General features: G+C 41.6%; 1 protein-coding gene and 1 pseudogene across 1 annotated transcript in view; one reads left to right on the top strand and one right to left on the bottom strand.

The window, feature by feature from the left end:
• LOC102870602 (prolyl endopeptidase-like) overlaps positions 1–19,058 on the bottom strand; it is a 147,469-nt gene that overhangs the window by 28,316 nt on the left and 100,095 nt on the right. The window contains exon 10 of the mRNA XM_006881182.1: positions 18,366–18,469. Coding sequence (XP_006881244.1) covers positions 18,366–18,469 — 104 coding nt within the window. The remainder of the gene's footprint in view (positions 1–18,365; positions 18,470–19,058) is intronic.
• Positions 3,079–4,079, top strand: LOC102865585 (annotated as a pseudogene).

Genomic DNA, 19,058 nt, shown 5'->3' with positions numbered 1-19,058 from the left:
ATGGTTTTGTTCTTAACACTACCCATGCAGCCTCTTGAATCCATCCACACACAGCTGCCCGACCTTCATGGGCTGCACTCATGATCAAGTGCTCCTAGCTAATCCCATTCTGGAAGCTCTGATGGTGCAACAGTTAAGCTCTCAATGCTAGGCAAAGGTTGATGGTTTGAGCCTACTCAGCTACCGTACAGAACAAAATAACTGGTGATCAGCTTCTCCTAAAGATTGCAATCTAGGAAACCTTACTGAGCACTTCCTACTGTTGCAAAGGGTTGCTAGGAGACAGCTAAAGACAACTGCAGCCCCACACGTTCCAGCTTGTGTCCTTTGTGATTTCTCTCCAACAGTGGATCTTCACTGGATCTGCACCATGCCATCCTCCTCATCTCTTCTCTTCTGGCTACCACGAAGCAAGTTTTCCAACTTCCTCTTCCTCTCCATTCCTGAAACACTAGCATTGCTCTGGGATGCTGGTCCTCTTCTCCTTCTACATACACTGTTACAGGTTCTTAGCTCTGTTCTGGAGCTCACTGACCAACCTCATTGCCAGCCTTTAAGACTCTCCTTGGCTCCTGATCTGAATTCTCTAAGCACTTGGTGGACAGCTCCACGTGAATCTTGCACAGCCCATGTTAAGAGCTCCCCACTGCATAAGGGACAAGTCTTATCCCATTTGAGGTATATAATACCAGGATTCTGAGCTCTGATATGTCTGTCTTTCAAAACTCGCCTCCTTCAGCATTAACTGTGCTGTCTGGTGTGCTAGTATTCCTCTGCTTTTATACAGACTGCTTTATTAACAAGGCCTTTCCCCTTAGCCTGAAGACACCTTTTAAAATTGAGGTGTTTTCTAGAAAGATTACATTCTGAATGAAGTCTTGGATGCTCCTTCCTCCTCTGGGGTTCCAACGAACCTGGGATAATCTTGGAAAGATTCTTTCTTTCCATTAAATTGCAAAAAATGTTTGATTACATTCTTATTTACCCTAGAAAACTGCTAATCTAGGTTTTCCCCCACCACTGTCGACACCAATACAAGGTAACAGCCTAACAGCAAATTAAATATAATTCATCCAATTATACATAGGCACACTGTGATATTTGCATTTGAAAAATTAATTTTACTTAACCTAGTATTAGTCAATATAATCATCACTGTCTTAAACACCCTTAATCTCCTATCTATGGGGCATTGGAACTTGTGGAATTATAATTATATTAACACAGGATAGAAGGATATCACAAAAAGGAATGGATAACTAAGAAAATATGACCATCCAAACACATCAATAAAAGTACTGAGAAGTGGAGCGGAAAAAATTAAAGTACATGAAATCAGAGGATGGATTAGAAAGCAAGATGTTAGAAAATCCAAAAGCCACTTAAAAGGCAGAAATTTCAAGCTTCTAAAGTCCGAAGGAAGTAATAAAAATAAATCCTCAAAGTAATGACCACAATTTCTCATAAAACATAATAGGGGATTGGTCAATTAAATTTAAATGTTAGTAGAATTGCTTTTATATTGCTCAGCTCATCTAAAAGGTCCTAGCATCTGTAAGCATGTAATATCCTAGAACTAGAGGACAATTATGCATTAAAAAATTATGTGCTAAAAAACATATGTAAAAAATGACTTTGAAAACTACAACCAGGAGAGAATAAGATTAATGGGACCTTCTAAGAATCAAATCCCTAAGCATATCCAAAAACTTTTCCAACAGGGTAAAAAGAAAAGCCACAGACTGGGGGAAAAAACATTTGTTAGTGACATGTCTGATAAGGGACTTCCATTTAGAATTTACAGAATACTCCAGCACCTCAACAAGATAAAGGTAAACAACCCAATCGCAAAATGGGCACAGGATACGAACAGACACTTCACCAAAGATGACATTCAGATGGTAAATAAACACATGAAGAAATGTTCAAAATCCTTAGTTCTAAGAGAGATGCAAATCAAAACAACTATCAGGTATCATCTCACCCCAGTAACAATAGCAAAGTTCAACAGAACATCAAACAACAAATGCTGGTGAGGTTGTGGAGAAATTGGAACCCTTATTGACTATTGATGGGAGTGTAAAATGGTGCAACCATTCTGGAAGGCAGTACGGTGCTTTCTCAAAAAGTTGAAAACTGTATTACTGGGAATATACCCTAAAGAAACCAGAACTGCCACCCAAACAGATATATGCACACCCATGTTTATTGTGGCTTTGTTCACAACAGCAAAGAGATAGAAGCAACTCAAGTGCCCATCAACAAATGAATGGATAGAGAAGCTGTGGTATAGTTGCACGATGGAATACTATGCTGCACTGAAAAGCAGGAACTCATGAAATATTATTCAAAATGGGTGAACCTGGAAGACATTATGCTAAGTGAAATATCTTAGTAACAAAAGGACAAATACTTCACATCACTGTTATAAAACAGAACTAACATGGGGGTTGGAGGGAAACTAAGAAAATAAGGGATAAATAATGTACACTGCATTGAAACAGATGAAGGAAAGAACTATCTAAAAGAAATATATGACTAGGTATAATCGGCATGATAATAGTCCAGAATAAGAGGTGCACAGCAAAGTGGACTGGGGACAGGGGGAAGGGAGGAAATTGTACAACAATGTAAGATGTAAGAATCTTTTTAAAGAGAAAAGTGAACTGGGGGAGGCAGTAATGAGGAAAATGTGTAACAATAAATGAATGGAAATCCAAGTTTTCTGTAAGCTTTCCTTAAAATATTAATTCACTCCCCTCCGCATCCCACCCCAGGGCTGGTTGCTCTGCAGTTCTTGGGTAAGCAGGGGACTCCTGTTTCTGTTTGGCAAGATGGGACTGTTAAAGTTGTTGAGAATAAGGGCTACTTCAAGAGATGCTGCTGTTGTTGCTGTTGTTGTTAAGAGCCATCAGTTGTAGACAACTCATAGCAAACCTATGAACAAAAGACCTGAACACCTGTATAACTTTGTTTCTCCTAGTTCATAGAGTTTCTGAAGGCAAGCTATTTCAGATGTGGATGCCACTCCTGGTTCCAAGTGATACCAAGTGAAATTGAGAAGACTGACACAAGGGTAAATCTGACTACTATGCTCAGAAATGCTTGGTAATCCAGAATAAAAATAAGCACAACACACCTAAATACAGGATGATAGTTCGTATAACCAACAGAGATATCATTTGCCAGATTGCTTATGCCCGTACAGAAGGGGGTATGATAGTCTGCACAACCTATGCTCATGAACTTCCCAAGTATGGTGTGAAAGTTGGCCTGACAAATTATACTGTAGCATATTGTACTTTGGAAGGAGGAGAGGCATCCACTTCCATAACAGCTTGCCTCCGGAAACCCTATGAGCCTGGAGAGAGGAAGAAAGGCACCCAAGCGTCAAGGACTCTCCCTCATAGGGTCGCTATGGGTCACCTGCGGCTCGACGGCACTTAACAACAACAACAACAACAACAACAACAACAACAACAACATATTGTACTGGCTTGCTGCTGGCCCACAGGCTTCTCAATAGGTTTGGCATGAGGGAGATCTATGAAGGCCAAGTGGAGGTAACTGGAGATGAATATGATGTGGAAAGCATTGATGGCCAACCAGGTGCCTTCACCTATTTGGATGCAGGCCTTGCCAGAACTACCACAGGAAATAAAGTGTTTGGGGCTCTGAAGGGAGCTATGGATGGAGGCTTGTCTATTCTTCATAGTACCAAGTGATTCCCTGCTTATTACTCAGAAAGCAAGGAATTCAATGCAGAAGTACATGGGAAACACATCATGGGTCAGAATGTTGCAGATTATATGTATTACTTAATGGAAAAAGCTGAAGATGCGTATGGGAAACAGTTCTCTCTGTACATAAAGAACAACATAGCTCCGGACATGGAGGAGATGTGTAAGAAAGTACTCACTGCCGTATAAGAGAATCAAGCCTATGAGAAAAAGCCTAAGAAAGATGTTAAAAAGAAGAGGTGGAATCACCCCAAAATGTCTCTTGCCCAGAAGAAAGATTAGGTAGTTCAGAAGAAGGCAAGCTTCCTCAAAACTCAGGAGTGGGTTGTTAATAGCTAAACCAATTTTCTGTGAAGATTTTTCAGATAAAGTTCAAGCAGCCTCCTTCCCCCAAAAAAATAAATTAAAATTTTTTAAAAAAATTTACTTTGATTCTCTAGAAAAAGGAGACACGGTAATACTTCCAAGTTTTGGTCTCAGATTCTGACAGAAGTAGAGTAAGATTAGATTGTTTGTAAAATCCCACAGTGGCACTTGGCAGGAAACAAACATGTGAGTCAGCTTTGAAAGAGCAGGGCTAACAGCCTGCCCTAGGAGAACAGGAGCGAGGATCACACAGGCAGTTCTTGTATTACAAACTAATCAGCAATCTGTCCTTAAGTAGAATTTGTACATTTTAGAACAGCTAGGTAACATTTGTATCTAAGGTCAGTTAGTGAAATGTTTGTCAGAGAATACAGTGTACTTTTCTATGCATAAAAATCATTAAAGAAATACTTCCAGATACACTAAAACCTTTAACATAATACAGTAACAATAATGATGCTTTGATGAATGTCGTAAAGCAGTATCCATCTGTTACCAACAATTCATCTTTTAGGAGAAGCGGTCCTAGAGAGCCAGGGGCCAGACAATGTGGGTCTTATTTAAATTACGCAAGACTGATCAAATGAGCAGGCACACAAAATCCCAAGGGACATGCTGTTACTAAGAAGCCACATTATCCTATCAAACACAGTAAAGAGCCATTCCCTTTTTATTGTTGGTCTCAATCCACTGCTCTGCCCACTAATGCTGACCCCAGTCAGGAAGCTGTCTCACTAATGTATCAATAAAACATAAATCATTCACCAAAACTGACAACAACACAATCTCTCAAAACTCTGGAGTAATGTGTTTGCGGGAGACCATAATTCACAGATGTTATCATAGGGAAAGATTTGTGCTACATTACACTTATATTTTTCTACTGAGGCAAGAGCTTCATATTAAAGTCATTCTAGCTAGAGGAAGCAGAGGAACCCACTTAGATGCTACCATGTAAGCTCACCCTAATACTAGCTCAAGGAGCTCTGCTGGCACAGTTAGCAGGGAGCTATGCTACCATCCCAAAGGTGGTGCCTCTCTGGTCATTTGAATCCTCCAACAGCTGCAAAGAGATAATCTCTTCCATGTGACTTACAGCCTTGGAAATCCAACGGAGGGTCAGGTATGAGTTGGTTCCAATGCAACTGTAATGTGTGAGTGAATGAGTGAATACTGTCCCTTTCCAGCTCAGGGCAGCCTTGGGAGGTAAGAAAATTCCTCGTTCTGCCCAGAGTGGTAAGAGAGGGAGGGAGGTGTCCAAGAGGATGGACTGCAGCAAATGGATGGAAAAACTGAGGCAAATGAAGAGAGAGTGTCAGTCAGTATCTGGCTACACTGAGACAATAGTCAAGTCTGTCTCTAGTGGCTGCCTAGCCTCTGGCTGTGTTTTCTGCCTCCAACACCCCTTTCCTCGGGCCCTCATCCTGCCCCTCCTCTCACAAACACCAAGCATTTGGAGAACTGGTGAGGGCTATCACTGTCACAGGCTTTTCAGGCTCCAAGGAGTAATGGAAGCCTGAGAGCCGTGAGCAGGACGTAAACCCAGAGGAGAGGTGGACAGGGAGAGGAGGCTGCGCAGACCACCTGGGGTTATTAACTTCCCTCCAGCTGAGCAGAAGCCACAACTGATACTTCTGTATGTTCTTTATTGATAAAGTGGAAAACCAAACATACAAAATAAAACACAAACATCCCAAAGACAGCAATGTGTTTAAGACAATACTCTCCAAAATTTTTTATAGTTTTCCAGAGAAAATAGTAAGATCACGGTGGGGGCAGGGGTGAAGAAATTGACTCTTAAGTAGGTTTTCTACTACAGTTGTTGTATGTTTAAAGAAAATGCTTAAAGGAATAAAAGTTTAAAGAACTGATCAATCTCCCATCACCTTTCACTCAAACACTAACCTATAAAGTGAACAGCAGCCCCCCCCCCCCCGAACAGTCAGCCACACTTAAGACCAAAAGAACAAAATTCACCTATTCTTTGCTGTGGAAGCAGAAGTGACTCAAGGACACCCCCTACCGGGATTCTGAGGTGTAAACTGCACAGGAGGATGTTACCCATCTTTTCCCTGCAGAGCCACTGGTGGACTCGATCTGCCAGGAAGGTACCATCTTTGGCTTTGCAGCACAACTGCCTCCAGTCTACATCACCGAGCTCCCGCAGAAGACCAGCCTTTGCCTCAAACAAAGGTCAGAAGGCTGGAAGCACAAATGAAACAGAAAAGAGAAGAAGGAAACAGGGACCCAGGGAGGAAGTGGAAAGAGAGCTGGGGCAACAAGGAAACTGCAAACAAACACCTGAACCATAGGCACGCTGGTGTACGGGAACCAGACTGCCCTGCAAACCTTTACTCCAACCACGACACATGGGGGGGTTTCTATCAAGACAATCGTAGGTGCTGCAGTAAAAGGATGTGGGAGGAGATGGCGTCTAACTCCCACGGCCCCCGTCTCTGACCCACTCTCCTCTAACAGTGCGGTCGTCAGCATGACAAGTCCTGCTAACTCCACTCTCCCCCCTTCCAGGCAGTGAAGGCCTGGCCACTCCCAGTCCACTGCACAGCTTCATGAGGCAACCTGGCACCCTCCTTAGGCTCAGTACAGAATCAAAGCCTGAGTTTAAGAGGACCAGCTAGCGTTTTCTCAGTGTATGACTTGGGCCAACTCACATTACGTCCCTACACCTCTGATTCCTCACTTACAGATAACGTACAGAGATACTGGCATGGAGACTGGTATACTGTAAGCACATACTTAGGCTACACGTTAAAGTAATAGTTGAGTATCCCTTTCTCCTGCTTTCTGTTTTTGACTGAGTTTCTAAGAGGAGATACAAGAAAGGATGCTTCCGCAAAGTTGCTGAATGAGGAAAACTAGGTAGGCTAATGCAAGACAAAGTAAAGTAAAATTAGCAGCGCAGGGTGGAGAGTGGAGGGATGGGAATAGAGGTGAGCATGGGTGTGGTTACAGGATTGGCTGGGAGGTGGGTCTGGGTGGCACAGAGAACTGAGGTGGGCAGTGCGATGGGGTCAATGTGTTTTACACATGGAGGAATAAGGACATGGACTTTGGGGAGATAAAGGGTAGAATCTTATGGACTGAATTAGGTCCCTCCAAAACATGTGCTGGTATCCCAAGCCTAAGTTGTCTGTGGAAGCCCTGTTAGCAAAGTCTGTAACATGCTGGATGCAATAACGGATTTGAGAAAGATGGGCAGCCTCCTCTGGTAAGGATTCACAACCTCAGAAAACCAAGAATGAGTTGGTATGAGTCAGTATCAGCTCAACACAGTACATACACACCTGGGATGTAACCCTATTTGGAAAGAGAGTTTTTTTGTTATGCTGATGACACACATCACTGTGGAATATTCTTAAGTTTAGCCACTTGGAGATACAAGCACAGGATTAGGCACAGAGACAAGCAAACACAGAAAAAAGAAGCTAGAACTCAGAGATTGCTAAGGAAAGGAGGAACACTGAGTACAGAGTAAACAGAAAGGAATCTTTACCTAGAGACTGTGCTTGGAATTCAGATGTCAGGAACTGCACTACAAACCCAAAGGCACATAGTTCTAATCTAGCAGCTGCTCTGTGGGAGAAAGGTACAATTTATTGCCTCTGAAAATTCACTGGAGCATCAGCTATGAGTCTATTCTGACTTGATGGCACCCAAAAACAAATGGTGAGAAAATAAATCTCCATTTGTTGAAATCACTAGTGTTATTTCAGCTACAGCAGCACTAAGAAACTAAGGCTCCCTGTGTACGGCTGAGGGGAAGGAGGCCACCAAGAACTGGATGGAGGAGTGGGACTCAACACAAGAGCCAGTAGCTTCTGTGAGTCCCGGTTCAGTATCCTCAGCACGTGGGTACTGTCCTCTACTGTCTTGCTATATTATCATCCTGTTTTTAACTGTTACATCATTTCTAACCTACAGCTTACACAGAGTCAGTGCTGGGAATAAATAGAGGAACATCAAGTCTGCCTCTTTAAACCCAAGTCAGGAGGTACTTAATCCAAATCACAAGATTATACTTGTAGAAATGGAAAACTTTCCCTCCTATATTCACAGACCATGACAGTTACGTCAACAATGGTTATTACTTTGAGGAGATAATGGAATCTCCCCAGAGCTGGGTCTATTTTTACTCAGCCCATAATCCATCGACCATTGATGCAACTCTAGGCAAAGCAGAGGAAGGGGAGGGGAACGAAGCTACAGCAGGTGGTGAATCTGCTCCAAGCTCCTACTTCCTTTTCTCTCTCTTTGCCAGAAAAGACAATAATTGAGCAAGAAGCCAAACAAAAGCTGACCAGTGGTGACCAACATGGCTGTCCCCCTGGGATTTAGGAATAGTGCTGTCGTGGAAAAGCTGGAGAACGCCTTCCCATTTAGCTGGAAGTGACTCTCAGCTGACCCTCTAGCAGGGTTCTAAAGCTGTATATTACTTGAGGGGACACTGTCCAACACCCTGTAGAGTAAGTCAGCAGAGCATCAAGGAGAGGCAGAAAGATGGCCCCACTGCCCTGCTGCTGTGCCTCCCCCATGCCGAGAAAATGCCAACAATGACCAGACTCTCAACTCCACATGCCCTCTTAATCCTATTACTTCTGTGTCTACCTTTACTTATTAAGAAGTATTCAGACCCTGGAATGGTTATATCCTTTCAAAAGTAAGAACAGAAAGTCACCTGTTTTTGGTATAGAAGCTGCTATTCCAATTCACTGTTAGAACCTGTCTGGTCTCATTATTAAAGATAATACTGAATAAGATCTTAGTGAAGGCTCTTCTGGCTTCCTCTGGAAGTCCAGCAAAGAGAAGACAAAAAAAAAAATAAAATTATATCACTTCTAAACATATTTTATATGATGTTTCAGGCCGCCAAAGAGTTGCTCACATTTGACACAGAAATAAAGTTCCTCAAATTTCTCTCTTTTTCTCTCTCTCACACACACATACTTAAACACAGAGAGAAAAGGCAAGAGGACCCTGTGTTTGTATTCAACAAAGGGGATGAAAGTAAACATTAAAATAGATCTTAAAAAATCTGCATCTGTTGATGAGCTTAAAGCTTATACAGGAAGTACTATTTTTTAAATTGTTTAATAAGTTCCATAAAGGTTTGCAAAAGGAGCTCTGGTGGCCTAGTGGGAAGGAGTTGTGTTGCCAACCCAAAGGCAGGTGGTCTGAATCTACCAGCTCTTCTGCAGGAGAAAGATGGAATTCTAGGCTCTAGTTCTGGCTCTGCCAGTATTAACAGTGTTACTTTATTTAAGATACATGTAATTACTGAGTTTTAGTGTCCTAAAGTGATAGGTTTCAGCTAGATTAACTCTGAGGCCTATTTAACTGGAAGGCATATAACTTGGTCGTAAGCACAAAACCAGACTGGTGGAAAAACGTGTGTGTGTGTGACTGGAAATTGGCCATCCTCAATCAGAAGTAGTGAGCTCTGGGGATGTAGACCATACGAAGCTGAACTGATAACCCAAAAGTCAGCACGTCTCTGGTGGTTCAAATCCACCAATGGCTCCATGGAAGAAAGGTGGGCATTCTCCTTTCTTGTAATTTACCGCCTCGGAAACCCGAAGGAGGGACAGTTGTGAGCCAGTTCTGACTCAATGGCAATGAGAGTGAATGAAGAAAGAAGATTAAGTCTAGTATAGAAGCAAACACCTGGAGAACCATCTGGACACCAGCTGGCCCTGCTTCTTCATCAGGCAGGACATAACCCTTGTATCTTAAGCTCATATATTGTCATATATTCTAGCATCTTCATTTTACTAGAATCAAGACCAAAGGTTATGAACTACATAGAAGCAATATTAAATTTCTTTTCTCATGGGAGACAAATCCCTATAGATGGTATGTGTGACATCTTGTTGTTTGTTGTTACGTGCTATCAAGTAGCCTGTGATGCATAGCGACCTTATGTACAGCATCTCTGAACCCTGCCCTGTCCTGTGCCAGTCTCACTAATTCCAACACACGAACCCCCATTGCCCCAGTTACTGTATCAATCCATCTCATCCTGGGCCTCCCTCTCCTGCACTGTCCCTCCACCCTTCCAAGCATGGTGTCCTTCTCCAAGAACTGGTCTCTCATGGCCACATGCCCAAAATAAGTAAGGCGGGGCTTCAAAATCCTAGCCTCCAAAGAGAGACTTGCTGTCACCATCTCCAAGACAGACCTATTTGTTTTTTTGGCAGTCCATGGTATGTTCAAGACTCTGCTCCAGTACCACAATGTGAAGGCATCAAGTCTTCTGTCTTTTTTCAGATTCTTAGTTTTTCAAACCTTCATCCTAAGAATTAGATATCTGGCCACCAGGTGGCATTTGGGTTCCTTGGTCTCATAACCCAAGGCAAAACGCTTTGCTGATGGCCTGTTTTGCCTGGTTTGGTGGACTGCTCAGTGTCAACCAATATCTCTCTCTCCTGTTTTCCTTTTTTATAATAAGGTCTTATTTTTCAGTTGGGTACATTTTTGTGCCCTCAGGAATAAGACTATATGGTGCAACTTTCTTGCCACAGCATGTGAGTAAAATGTGGCAAATAAAATGAAAGTAGACATGATTCCTGGCAAAGCCCATCAGACAAGGCAGCTGGCACACCCTTCTCTCCTCTTCCCACTGCTGTCTTCCATGTAGAATGTAATAGGGCTAAAATCCCTGCAGCCATCCAAGACCTCAAGGTGATGTTGGCAAGAGAAGGCATGTGTAATGAAGCAACAGAGAAAAGACTGGGATTCCTTACACAGTGGACCATCTCGGCCCTGAACTCAGTTCACCCTCCAATCTCGTGAGAGGTTAAGTCATCATCCTTTATCTTCCACTCATGGCTGCTGAGTTGATTGTGACCCAAAGGGATCCTCCACGGGGTCTGTAAGGACGGAAATCTTAACAGAGGACATTTCCCTTTTTCCTGATATTTGAGCAAACCCATCAGAGATGCTCGGCTTTTTTAATAAGCAGTGCTTTCATTTTTTTCAAGCCATGGTTATTTTGATTTTTTTTTTTTTTTAAATCCTGATGCTCACAGCTAAATCTAATCTGGGGAGCACAACTTGAGATTCGAATTTATTATTAAAATGGCAAAAGACAAGCACTATGAATAAACATGCCATTCATAGATGTTGTGACAAAACACTTCTAGTGATTCATCTCTAATATGAAGGATGCGATTTTCTTTCTCTCTCTCTCTCTCTCTCTCTGTGTGATGAAATATATAATTCTTTTTTCTTGCGAGAAATTGGCAGCTAGTTGTCAGCTGTGGGCAACCTGCATCCACCTGACTATCCTAGCAAAACTCAGCAGCCTACAACTTTTAAGGATCAATAATAGGATTTTTAAAAATAATATAAACAAAATTTGAACTTATTTAAGTGACTTAATCATACCAAACCGCAAACTTAGTAATATCTACAAATATGTGAAATTTTATACATATACCATGGGTAGACAAATCGCCAATAAGTAAAAGTTTTCATCTATAACATGAGGCGGATGTGAACTACAATTTCTGTCAGTTACGACTTTAATATATCAACGTAATGAAAGAACAACAATAATTCTAGATCGCTTTCTAGGAGTGCATGTAAGTCATTCTAATTAAATCAACATCTGTCTTCTTCATTAACATCTCAGTAAATCAGGCTGAACAAAGTCCCAGGATGGTGGGCCATGGTTCCCAGCACAGCCGGCTGACGGAGCTTCTCTACCCTCTGCCTTTCACAGCCTGTAAGCCATCATGGGCTCAGGTGCTTCTCTGAGCCCCATCTCAATGTAGACAAGATTCACAATGTAAATGAGACTTATCTCCTCAGAGAAAAGATCTGAAAAACTAAAAATGTCAGTAGAACTGAAGCGGCATTGGACTGTCACTCACCTTGTGCCACAGGAAAGCTTCATAAAAGTTTTATCATAATGGAAATTTTACCTAGCCACTGGGCAGGTGCTGTTCAATTCTTGAGGCCACCTCACGATTTTACTGAATATTAGTTATATGTTCTCAGGTTGCTGCAAAATGATGTCCTTTATTAAAACATGAACGAGAACTGATGTATGCTTCATAGACACTGTAGCAACTAGAGCCCTGAACCCTGAAATTTATTTCTCTATTACGGTGTGGTCTGTAGCATGTTGTGCTCCTAACCAATAGGCCAAGCATCTCCAGTGGTTCAAACCCAGCAGCAGCTCCTTGGGAGAAAGACAGACAATCTCTTCCATGTAAGACTTGCAGCCTTGGAAAGCAGATGAAGGGTCAGCTGTGAGTCTGAACCAACTTGGCAGCAGTAAGTTATAAGGTAGTTAAAGTTGGTTTTCTATTTTGCAGTCAAATTTCAGCACAGCTGGCATCTAAACAAACAACAGACATACATGTATATTCTCTCTGAATAACAGTATTATGCCCATGTCTAGAATGCCAGCATGACTAAAAGAAGTCTAAGCAGAACAGAAATGTTTAGGCAAGGATACTTCACAGTGAAGCATACTATAAACAAATAACATGAATGCTTAGGCAGTAAATTGCCACTTGCATTTATACAATGTGCTTTAAGCTAACTGGATGTAATTACATGTAAGCACAACTCTGCAAAAAGTTCTTTTCATAAACATCCCATCATCACTCTTTACTAATGTTTTCTTAAGACTTCTGATCGACACCTACTTGCAAGAACATAGTGCTATAAAAAACATGAGAGCAAGTTCAATAATCAACTCCCCGTGGATGTACATAAGTCAATAGTCACACACTGCACATGCCATGCCTTCCCCACAGAAGTTAATGAGTATTAAAATACTAATTAATGTTCTGAGAACATGTTCTTAAATGGAAAGCCAGTCTGCTTGCAATTACAAATTACCACCAAAGTTAAAAAAAACCAAACAAAACCTAGACTAATTTAAGAAAAAAAAAATTTTAAAAAAATCTTACTTCTTCCACTCCAAAGCATTTGATAAACCCAAACTGTTACGCTATTATGACATCTGAGCTACACAGTTAACTTCCTTAGGGATGGCATTAATATTTCATATGCATTACTAAATATCCGTTGAGAAAGGAAAAAACCCACTAAATATAAAAAATAAAGACAATAAAATCTCTACTACATACTTATAATTCTCACAATTTCCCTGGTTATTTAATTTTACTTCCTCCCATAAAATATAGGTACGTGAATTCTCTTTTACGAGAGGCAGAGTATTGTTAATGGAGATTCCATCCAGTAGACTCAGTCCTCTGCTCTTTTTCAGGTCTGTAAATTTTGTCTTTCATCTGGAGAGGTGAAAAGAGGATTTTCCAACTGGATGAACAGAAATTACATTTCCAGAATCCAAAAGGCCAGGTTTTGCTACACGCTATTTCTTTGTTACATTTCATTCAATATCGTGAAAATGTTATTCCATCCACCACAGGCAATTGCCAAAGGCAATGTGCTTGTACAGAATCCTGAGGGTAGTAAGGTTCTTATCTTCCCGGAGTTTACAGTGAAATTACAAAATTATTCTGAAACAAAGCCAGAGGCAGTTTCCTAAATGAAAGATGGTATTAAAAGTATTTGAGAATCCCAGTAAAGAACTGGGATGTACAAAAAAGTCCCCACCCCTCAAAACCTCAGCCCTCCAGAGGTCTGCATGCTACCCTGTCCACGATGATACAGTTTCTTAGGGGATTTGTGATCCCCTCAGGTCTCTAGGTCTCAGTCTTACAGTATGCTTACAAGTATCCCAAGGGCATTGGCTATGTCTGGAATTCTCTTGTGTCCACAAAGTACCTGGCACCGGCTGCAGCAGTCATACCATTTAGTTGCTGATGGACTAAACTGATTTGTTGTTGTGTACCATAGAGTCAATGGTGTCTCTCTGGAGACTAACATGCACCTGATACAGGCCATGGTCTTTGCAATCACTTGTTATGCATCAGAGAGTTGGACAATGACTAGAGAGGACAGAAGGAGAATTGATGCCTTTGAGCTGTGGTGCTGGAGAAGAGCATTGAATGTACCCTGGGCTGCCAAGAAAACAAACAGATTCATCCTAGAGAGGATTAAACCAGACTACTCCTTGGAGGCAAGGATTCTGGGGCTTTGTCTGACATACTTTGGACATGTTGTAAGGAGAGACAGGTCCTTAAAGAGGGACATCATGCTTGGTAGGGTGGAGGGACAGCGCAGGAGGGGAAGACCCTCTATGAGGTGGATTGATTCAGTGACTGGGGTAATAGGGATGGGTGTGTCAGAGGCAATGCGATTGGCACAGGATAGAGCAGGGTTTAGGGCTGTTGTACACAGGGTCGCTATGAGTCGCAAATGACTCGACGGAACATAACAACAACAACAACAACTGTAGAGTCAGAACCGATCCACAGCTGACCCTCTGTGGGTTTTTAGAGTCAGCTAATAGAATGGGAGGAGACTGCCCATCCTTCTCCAATGGAGCAACTGCTGGATTTGAACCACATGCCAGAGGGATTGTAGTGCAGCTTCTTACCACTAGACCACCAGAGCTCCCCACCTGAAATACCACTGCCTTATTTACCAGTGAAGACAGTTTTCAGGTGAATCACTTATTACCAAAATTTATTTCATAAATATGATGCTTAATGACTGGATTTTTTTTCCTTATTGTGTACCTTTGAGTTGGGGTCTGATGGGCACAAGAGGAGACTGCCCCTCCTTCTCTAGAGGAGCATCTGGTGGATTCGAACCACATACTTTTGAGATTGCAGTGCAGTTTCTTGCCACTACTCTACCAGAGCTCCCTACTAATGACTAGCATTTTAACTACTTTATCCAAGCACATGATCATAAAGGGTCCAATCAACATTATGGATCATAAAGGGTCCAATCAACATTATGGATTACACCATTCACAATAACATGCAGGAAAAGGAAAAGATTAACCTATTTGATTTGGCAAATCGTGATAGAATGGAATTCGTATATGCATTCTAGACTGGAGGGGGAAAAAATTAACAGGTTTCTTTTTCCGAACTTGATTTTCCAAATTCTTTTTCCAACACAGCTCAATTTCCTACCCAAGGTTGTGATCAGAAACAAATGAAAGCTACAAATAGAAACTCTGTTGTCCATTTGTCTGAACAAAGTTCAATACTTTTTTTTTTTTTTAATTTCCTTTGCAAGATGCCTGGGGTCTTGAGCAAACAGACCACCCAAAGCAAAGAACAGATCTCTGTAGCTTGTTTATGTGTATGAGTGCTTCTCACACCTTCTTCGCCCTCCTCTGGTTTTAGTTTGCTGTACTATCAGGTAGACAGTAGTATTTGAAAGCATGCATGATCATGACCACCATTATTCAGCAGTGACTAATGATGCCAGCTAAATCTATGCTGCAGAATTTACTTCAATATGTTAACACACTTCAGACAGTAACCTAGGAAAGAAGACATGTAAATAGTCCATGGAAAATCTTCACATCACATATGGAATAAACATAGCCAGCATCAAGTGAAATAAAAATAGTAACATTATCTGAAGGTATCTGAAACACAAAACGATAATATCTATTTTAGAGACACTGTGATTTCTATTATCCATCCCTAGGATGCGTTCTATTTATGCACAAATCCTTCTCTGAAGCCTACTTTTTACAGCACTAGGTCACTGATGATAACACCACTGAGAGACTAATCAAAACGTGAGAACATCTGTCACCATCATATTCATATCAAAGCTCTGCGGCACACATTTGAATCTCACCCAGGGCCAAAAAGATTCAAAGTGATAAAGTCTATAGTACTATACCACCACAGTGTAGTCCAAAGGCACTTTTACACAATGCACACATTCTGTATTAATAATTCTGTAATGGTACGCATAATACACACAATTAGTAGGTGGCAATGTACTGCAATGTAGCTGCTATAGATCTATTTCTTTCAAAGCATGGAAATCAAGAACTGTGCATTAAGATCTGCAAGCTAAAGTGATCTGTCCAGTTACCACACCTTTAAATATTTACCAAGAATCTTCCATTTCCCTTGATTTCAACAGTGCAGATACAAAGTAAGTATTTAAGCAGGTGAAAGTCAGACAAGTTTTCTTTGGGAGACAGAGAGCCAAGCAGAGGGAGTAAGGGAGCATTTTCCGAAGATATGAAAAAGCAGAGCCTCTGTGCATTTCTTTAACAGAGCAGTCTAGAAATGTGAGGCTGCTGTGAACACAGCAGACACATCTCCATTCTGCACAGGACTTGCTCAGATGTAAACGTTTATCTGTTCATTTATAAATGAGAATAATACATATTAGATGGTGACTGCTTTTTTTTTTATATCATCTGTGAGGAATATTATTAGAAGACTGAAAAACGTGGCTGAGCAGGGAGAAGCATCTGAAATCAACCTTACTGAGAAGAAAAGCTTCCTCTATGGAAGAAGTGGCCTCCCTGGCAGCTGAGTCTCTCTCTGCCCAACCTGAAAGTCACCGTGACCTGGGCATAGTTGTGAAAAGGTGGAAAAAGGATTGTCTTTTCAGAGAGTTGAGTAGGGGTGTGTAGTAGAGATAAGGAGGGGAAGAAAGGGTGGCTGGATTCTGCAGTAGCCAAGGCTGTCCTCAAAAGAGGAGGGGAGGGAATACTTAGTGGGTACTGTTGGTGTCCTTGGCATAATGAACGGAGAGGCAATGGCACACACACCATCCCAACCAAGGATGCCCAGGTAAGGAAGGGAATTAGGCTCTGAGAATGCCAAATAAAACAGCTGGATGGCACAACTTTTCTATACATGTGGTGGTGGGAGGGGGGAGAAAGAAATACAAAACAAAAAACAAGCAAAGAAGAATGCTGGCCCGAAGCAGACGAGGTGCAAAAAGTCCAACAAGGTGTGAGGGTGAATTGCCAAAACATTGTAGCACCAGGTAGCAGCTACAGGTCCCTGGAAACGAGACTCAAAAGAACAAGAAACACGGTTCATAGACAAGGAAAGCTAAATGTCCATTCTATCTATTTCAAATAATACAGACTGTAAACCACATACATTCGGTTGCCAGCCACTTCACATGCATCAGCTCATTTAAACCCTTGGAATTCTGCTCAATAAATGCTCTCTTCAGTTGAGGGCTAAAACAAACCTCGTGAAAGGTTGAGAAGGTGGGAGATGTCAGGCCTGTCTGACAGGGCTCTCTGACAACAGCCTTGTGTATCTCCTGAAGATATTCTGATACTGTTTATACAGAGACTAGGAATCTGCAAACTTACTAAAAGGGCCAAATACCAATTTAGGATTTGTGGGCCACCAGACTCTGTGACAACCTCTCTGCTAAAGCATGACAAGCAGTCACAGGCAATGTGAAAGCAAACCGGTGAGCACGTGCTCCAATATACACGAGGCCAGGGTTCTGAAGCCTGGTACAGAGAAATGGTTGGCAAACTGTGGCCCTGGGACAAATCCAGCTTTACCGTCTACTTTTGCAAAGAGAACTTTATTTAAGATCCATATTCAGCCCTTGTTCTAGAATATACTATGCTTAGCTTAAATCATTCACTAGGCTGGAAAAATGCCCCAGTTTCACAAAACCACTCTTAGGAAGAATCAGTGCTTTTTCTTCTAATGTTTTATCACAAACATCTACAGGTGACCTCTCATTGCAAAGAAACAGGCTTCACCACCACCAGTCATTTAATTAGTTATTTATAATCTGAGAGACTTAATATTTTTGGAGAGAGATAAAACCAGAGCTCCTTAACCTGAAAAAAGTTAAGCTGAAAAAGGGAGCTGAGGATGGGGAGACATGACAACTAACTGGTTAACTTATTCATTGAAAATTTTATTTAGTGTCTACCCTGTGCCAGACAGAAGTACCTATGAACTTCAGACTGAAAGGACCTCACAGCAAGTCAGTAAATAGTTTTATATAGAGCAAATCCACATTGTTATTTATGACATGGCAAGACCTGAGCTAGAAAACAACCTACTTTGCAGGTTGACACTGACAAACTGTGTTGCTTTCATTTCTACTTGCAGTAAGTGCTCCAAGACAAAGGACTCTGGTTTTAATGTAATAGTCGTAGCCAGAGGAGCAGAACCTGCAAGTAAGGCTGGTTCTCTGCCTCTTTTCGAGTGCCTGGCACAATTCCCAGGACAAAGTAAGGGTTCCACGGACATTTGTTGTCTGCGTTGCTGTTGATTACTTCCACAAGTGCCTGACAAGTTGGAGTCTGAAAGCCACAACCTGGAAGTCAGATATCCAAACATAATGCTCAATCACACATTAAAGATATCAAAATTTTGCTACCTGGATTGTCTGGTAGTCAGAAGCATCAATTCCTTTCACGGTTACTTCTCGGAAAACTCTTGGCTCCAGCTCTTCTTTGGTAAGATCACAGTGATAAATAATACCTTATTAAAAAAAAAAAAGTAGAAATACCAGTTCAGTGCAACAGGCTTACTAGACACAAAAGGGGGAAAGAATCAGAATGCTCCAGCAGATCCCATGAGTGGGGAAAGTGAGGCAGGAACGCAGAGAATCACCAGGGGTGGGGTGCTGGTGCGCAAAGGGTGCTCAGAACTGAGCCTGCTGTGTGGAATGCTATGCAAAGGCTCACTTTTTGCCATTACCCCCGTTCCTTTATTTTTACATTCATGATCTATGTATAAATTTTAGAAGATTTTTATTCATTCTGTGAAGATGAAATAGGGTTAAAAACCCAATTGCAAGACTTAACAGGTCTTTCCTAAGCTAGTCTTTCCTAAGTTCATGGCTAAGTTAATGGTTACCTTTATGCAGAGACATTTCACCCAAAAACAATTTTTTAAAATAAATCTTTATTTTATTCTGGTTTCTTTATATCCATTGTTTTTCACATTGAATCTTTCTCATTTTCTTTACCCACCCCTCCCTCCACCCATCATATTGTGCAATTGTATGCATACCTCCTGCCCATCCATACCCCTATGCTCCTACCCTACCTCCTCGCCCTGCCCCGAT

This window comes from Elephantulus edwardii, unplaced genomic scaffold (genome assembly GCF_000299155.1).
Source record: "Elephantulus edwardii isolate Elephantulus edwardi_28Jun2011 unplaced genomic scaffold, EleEdw1.0 scaffold00013, whole genome shotgun sequence".
NCBI lineage: Eukaryota > Metazoa > Chordata > Mammalia > Macroscelidea > Macroscelididae > Elephantulus > Elephantulus edwardii.
The sequence above is the reverse complement of the archived record's forward strand: the minus strand, read 5'-3'. Positions and strand labels throughout refer to the sequence as shown.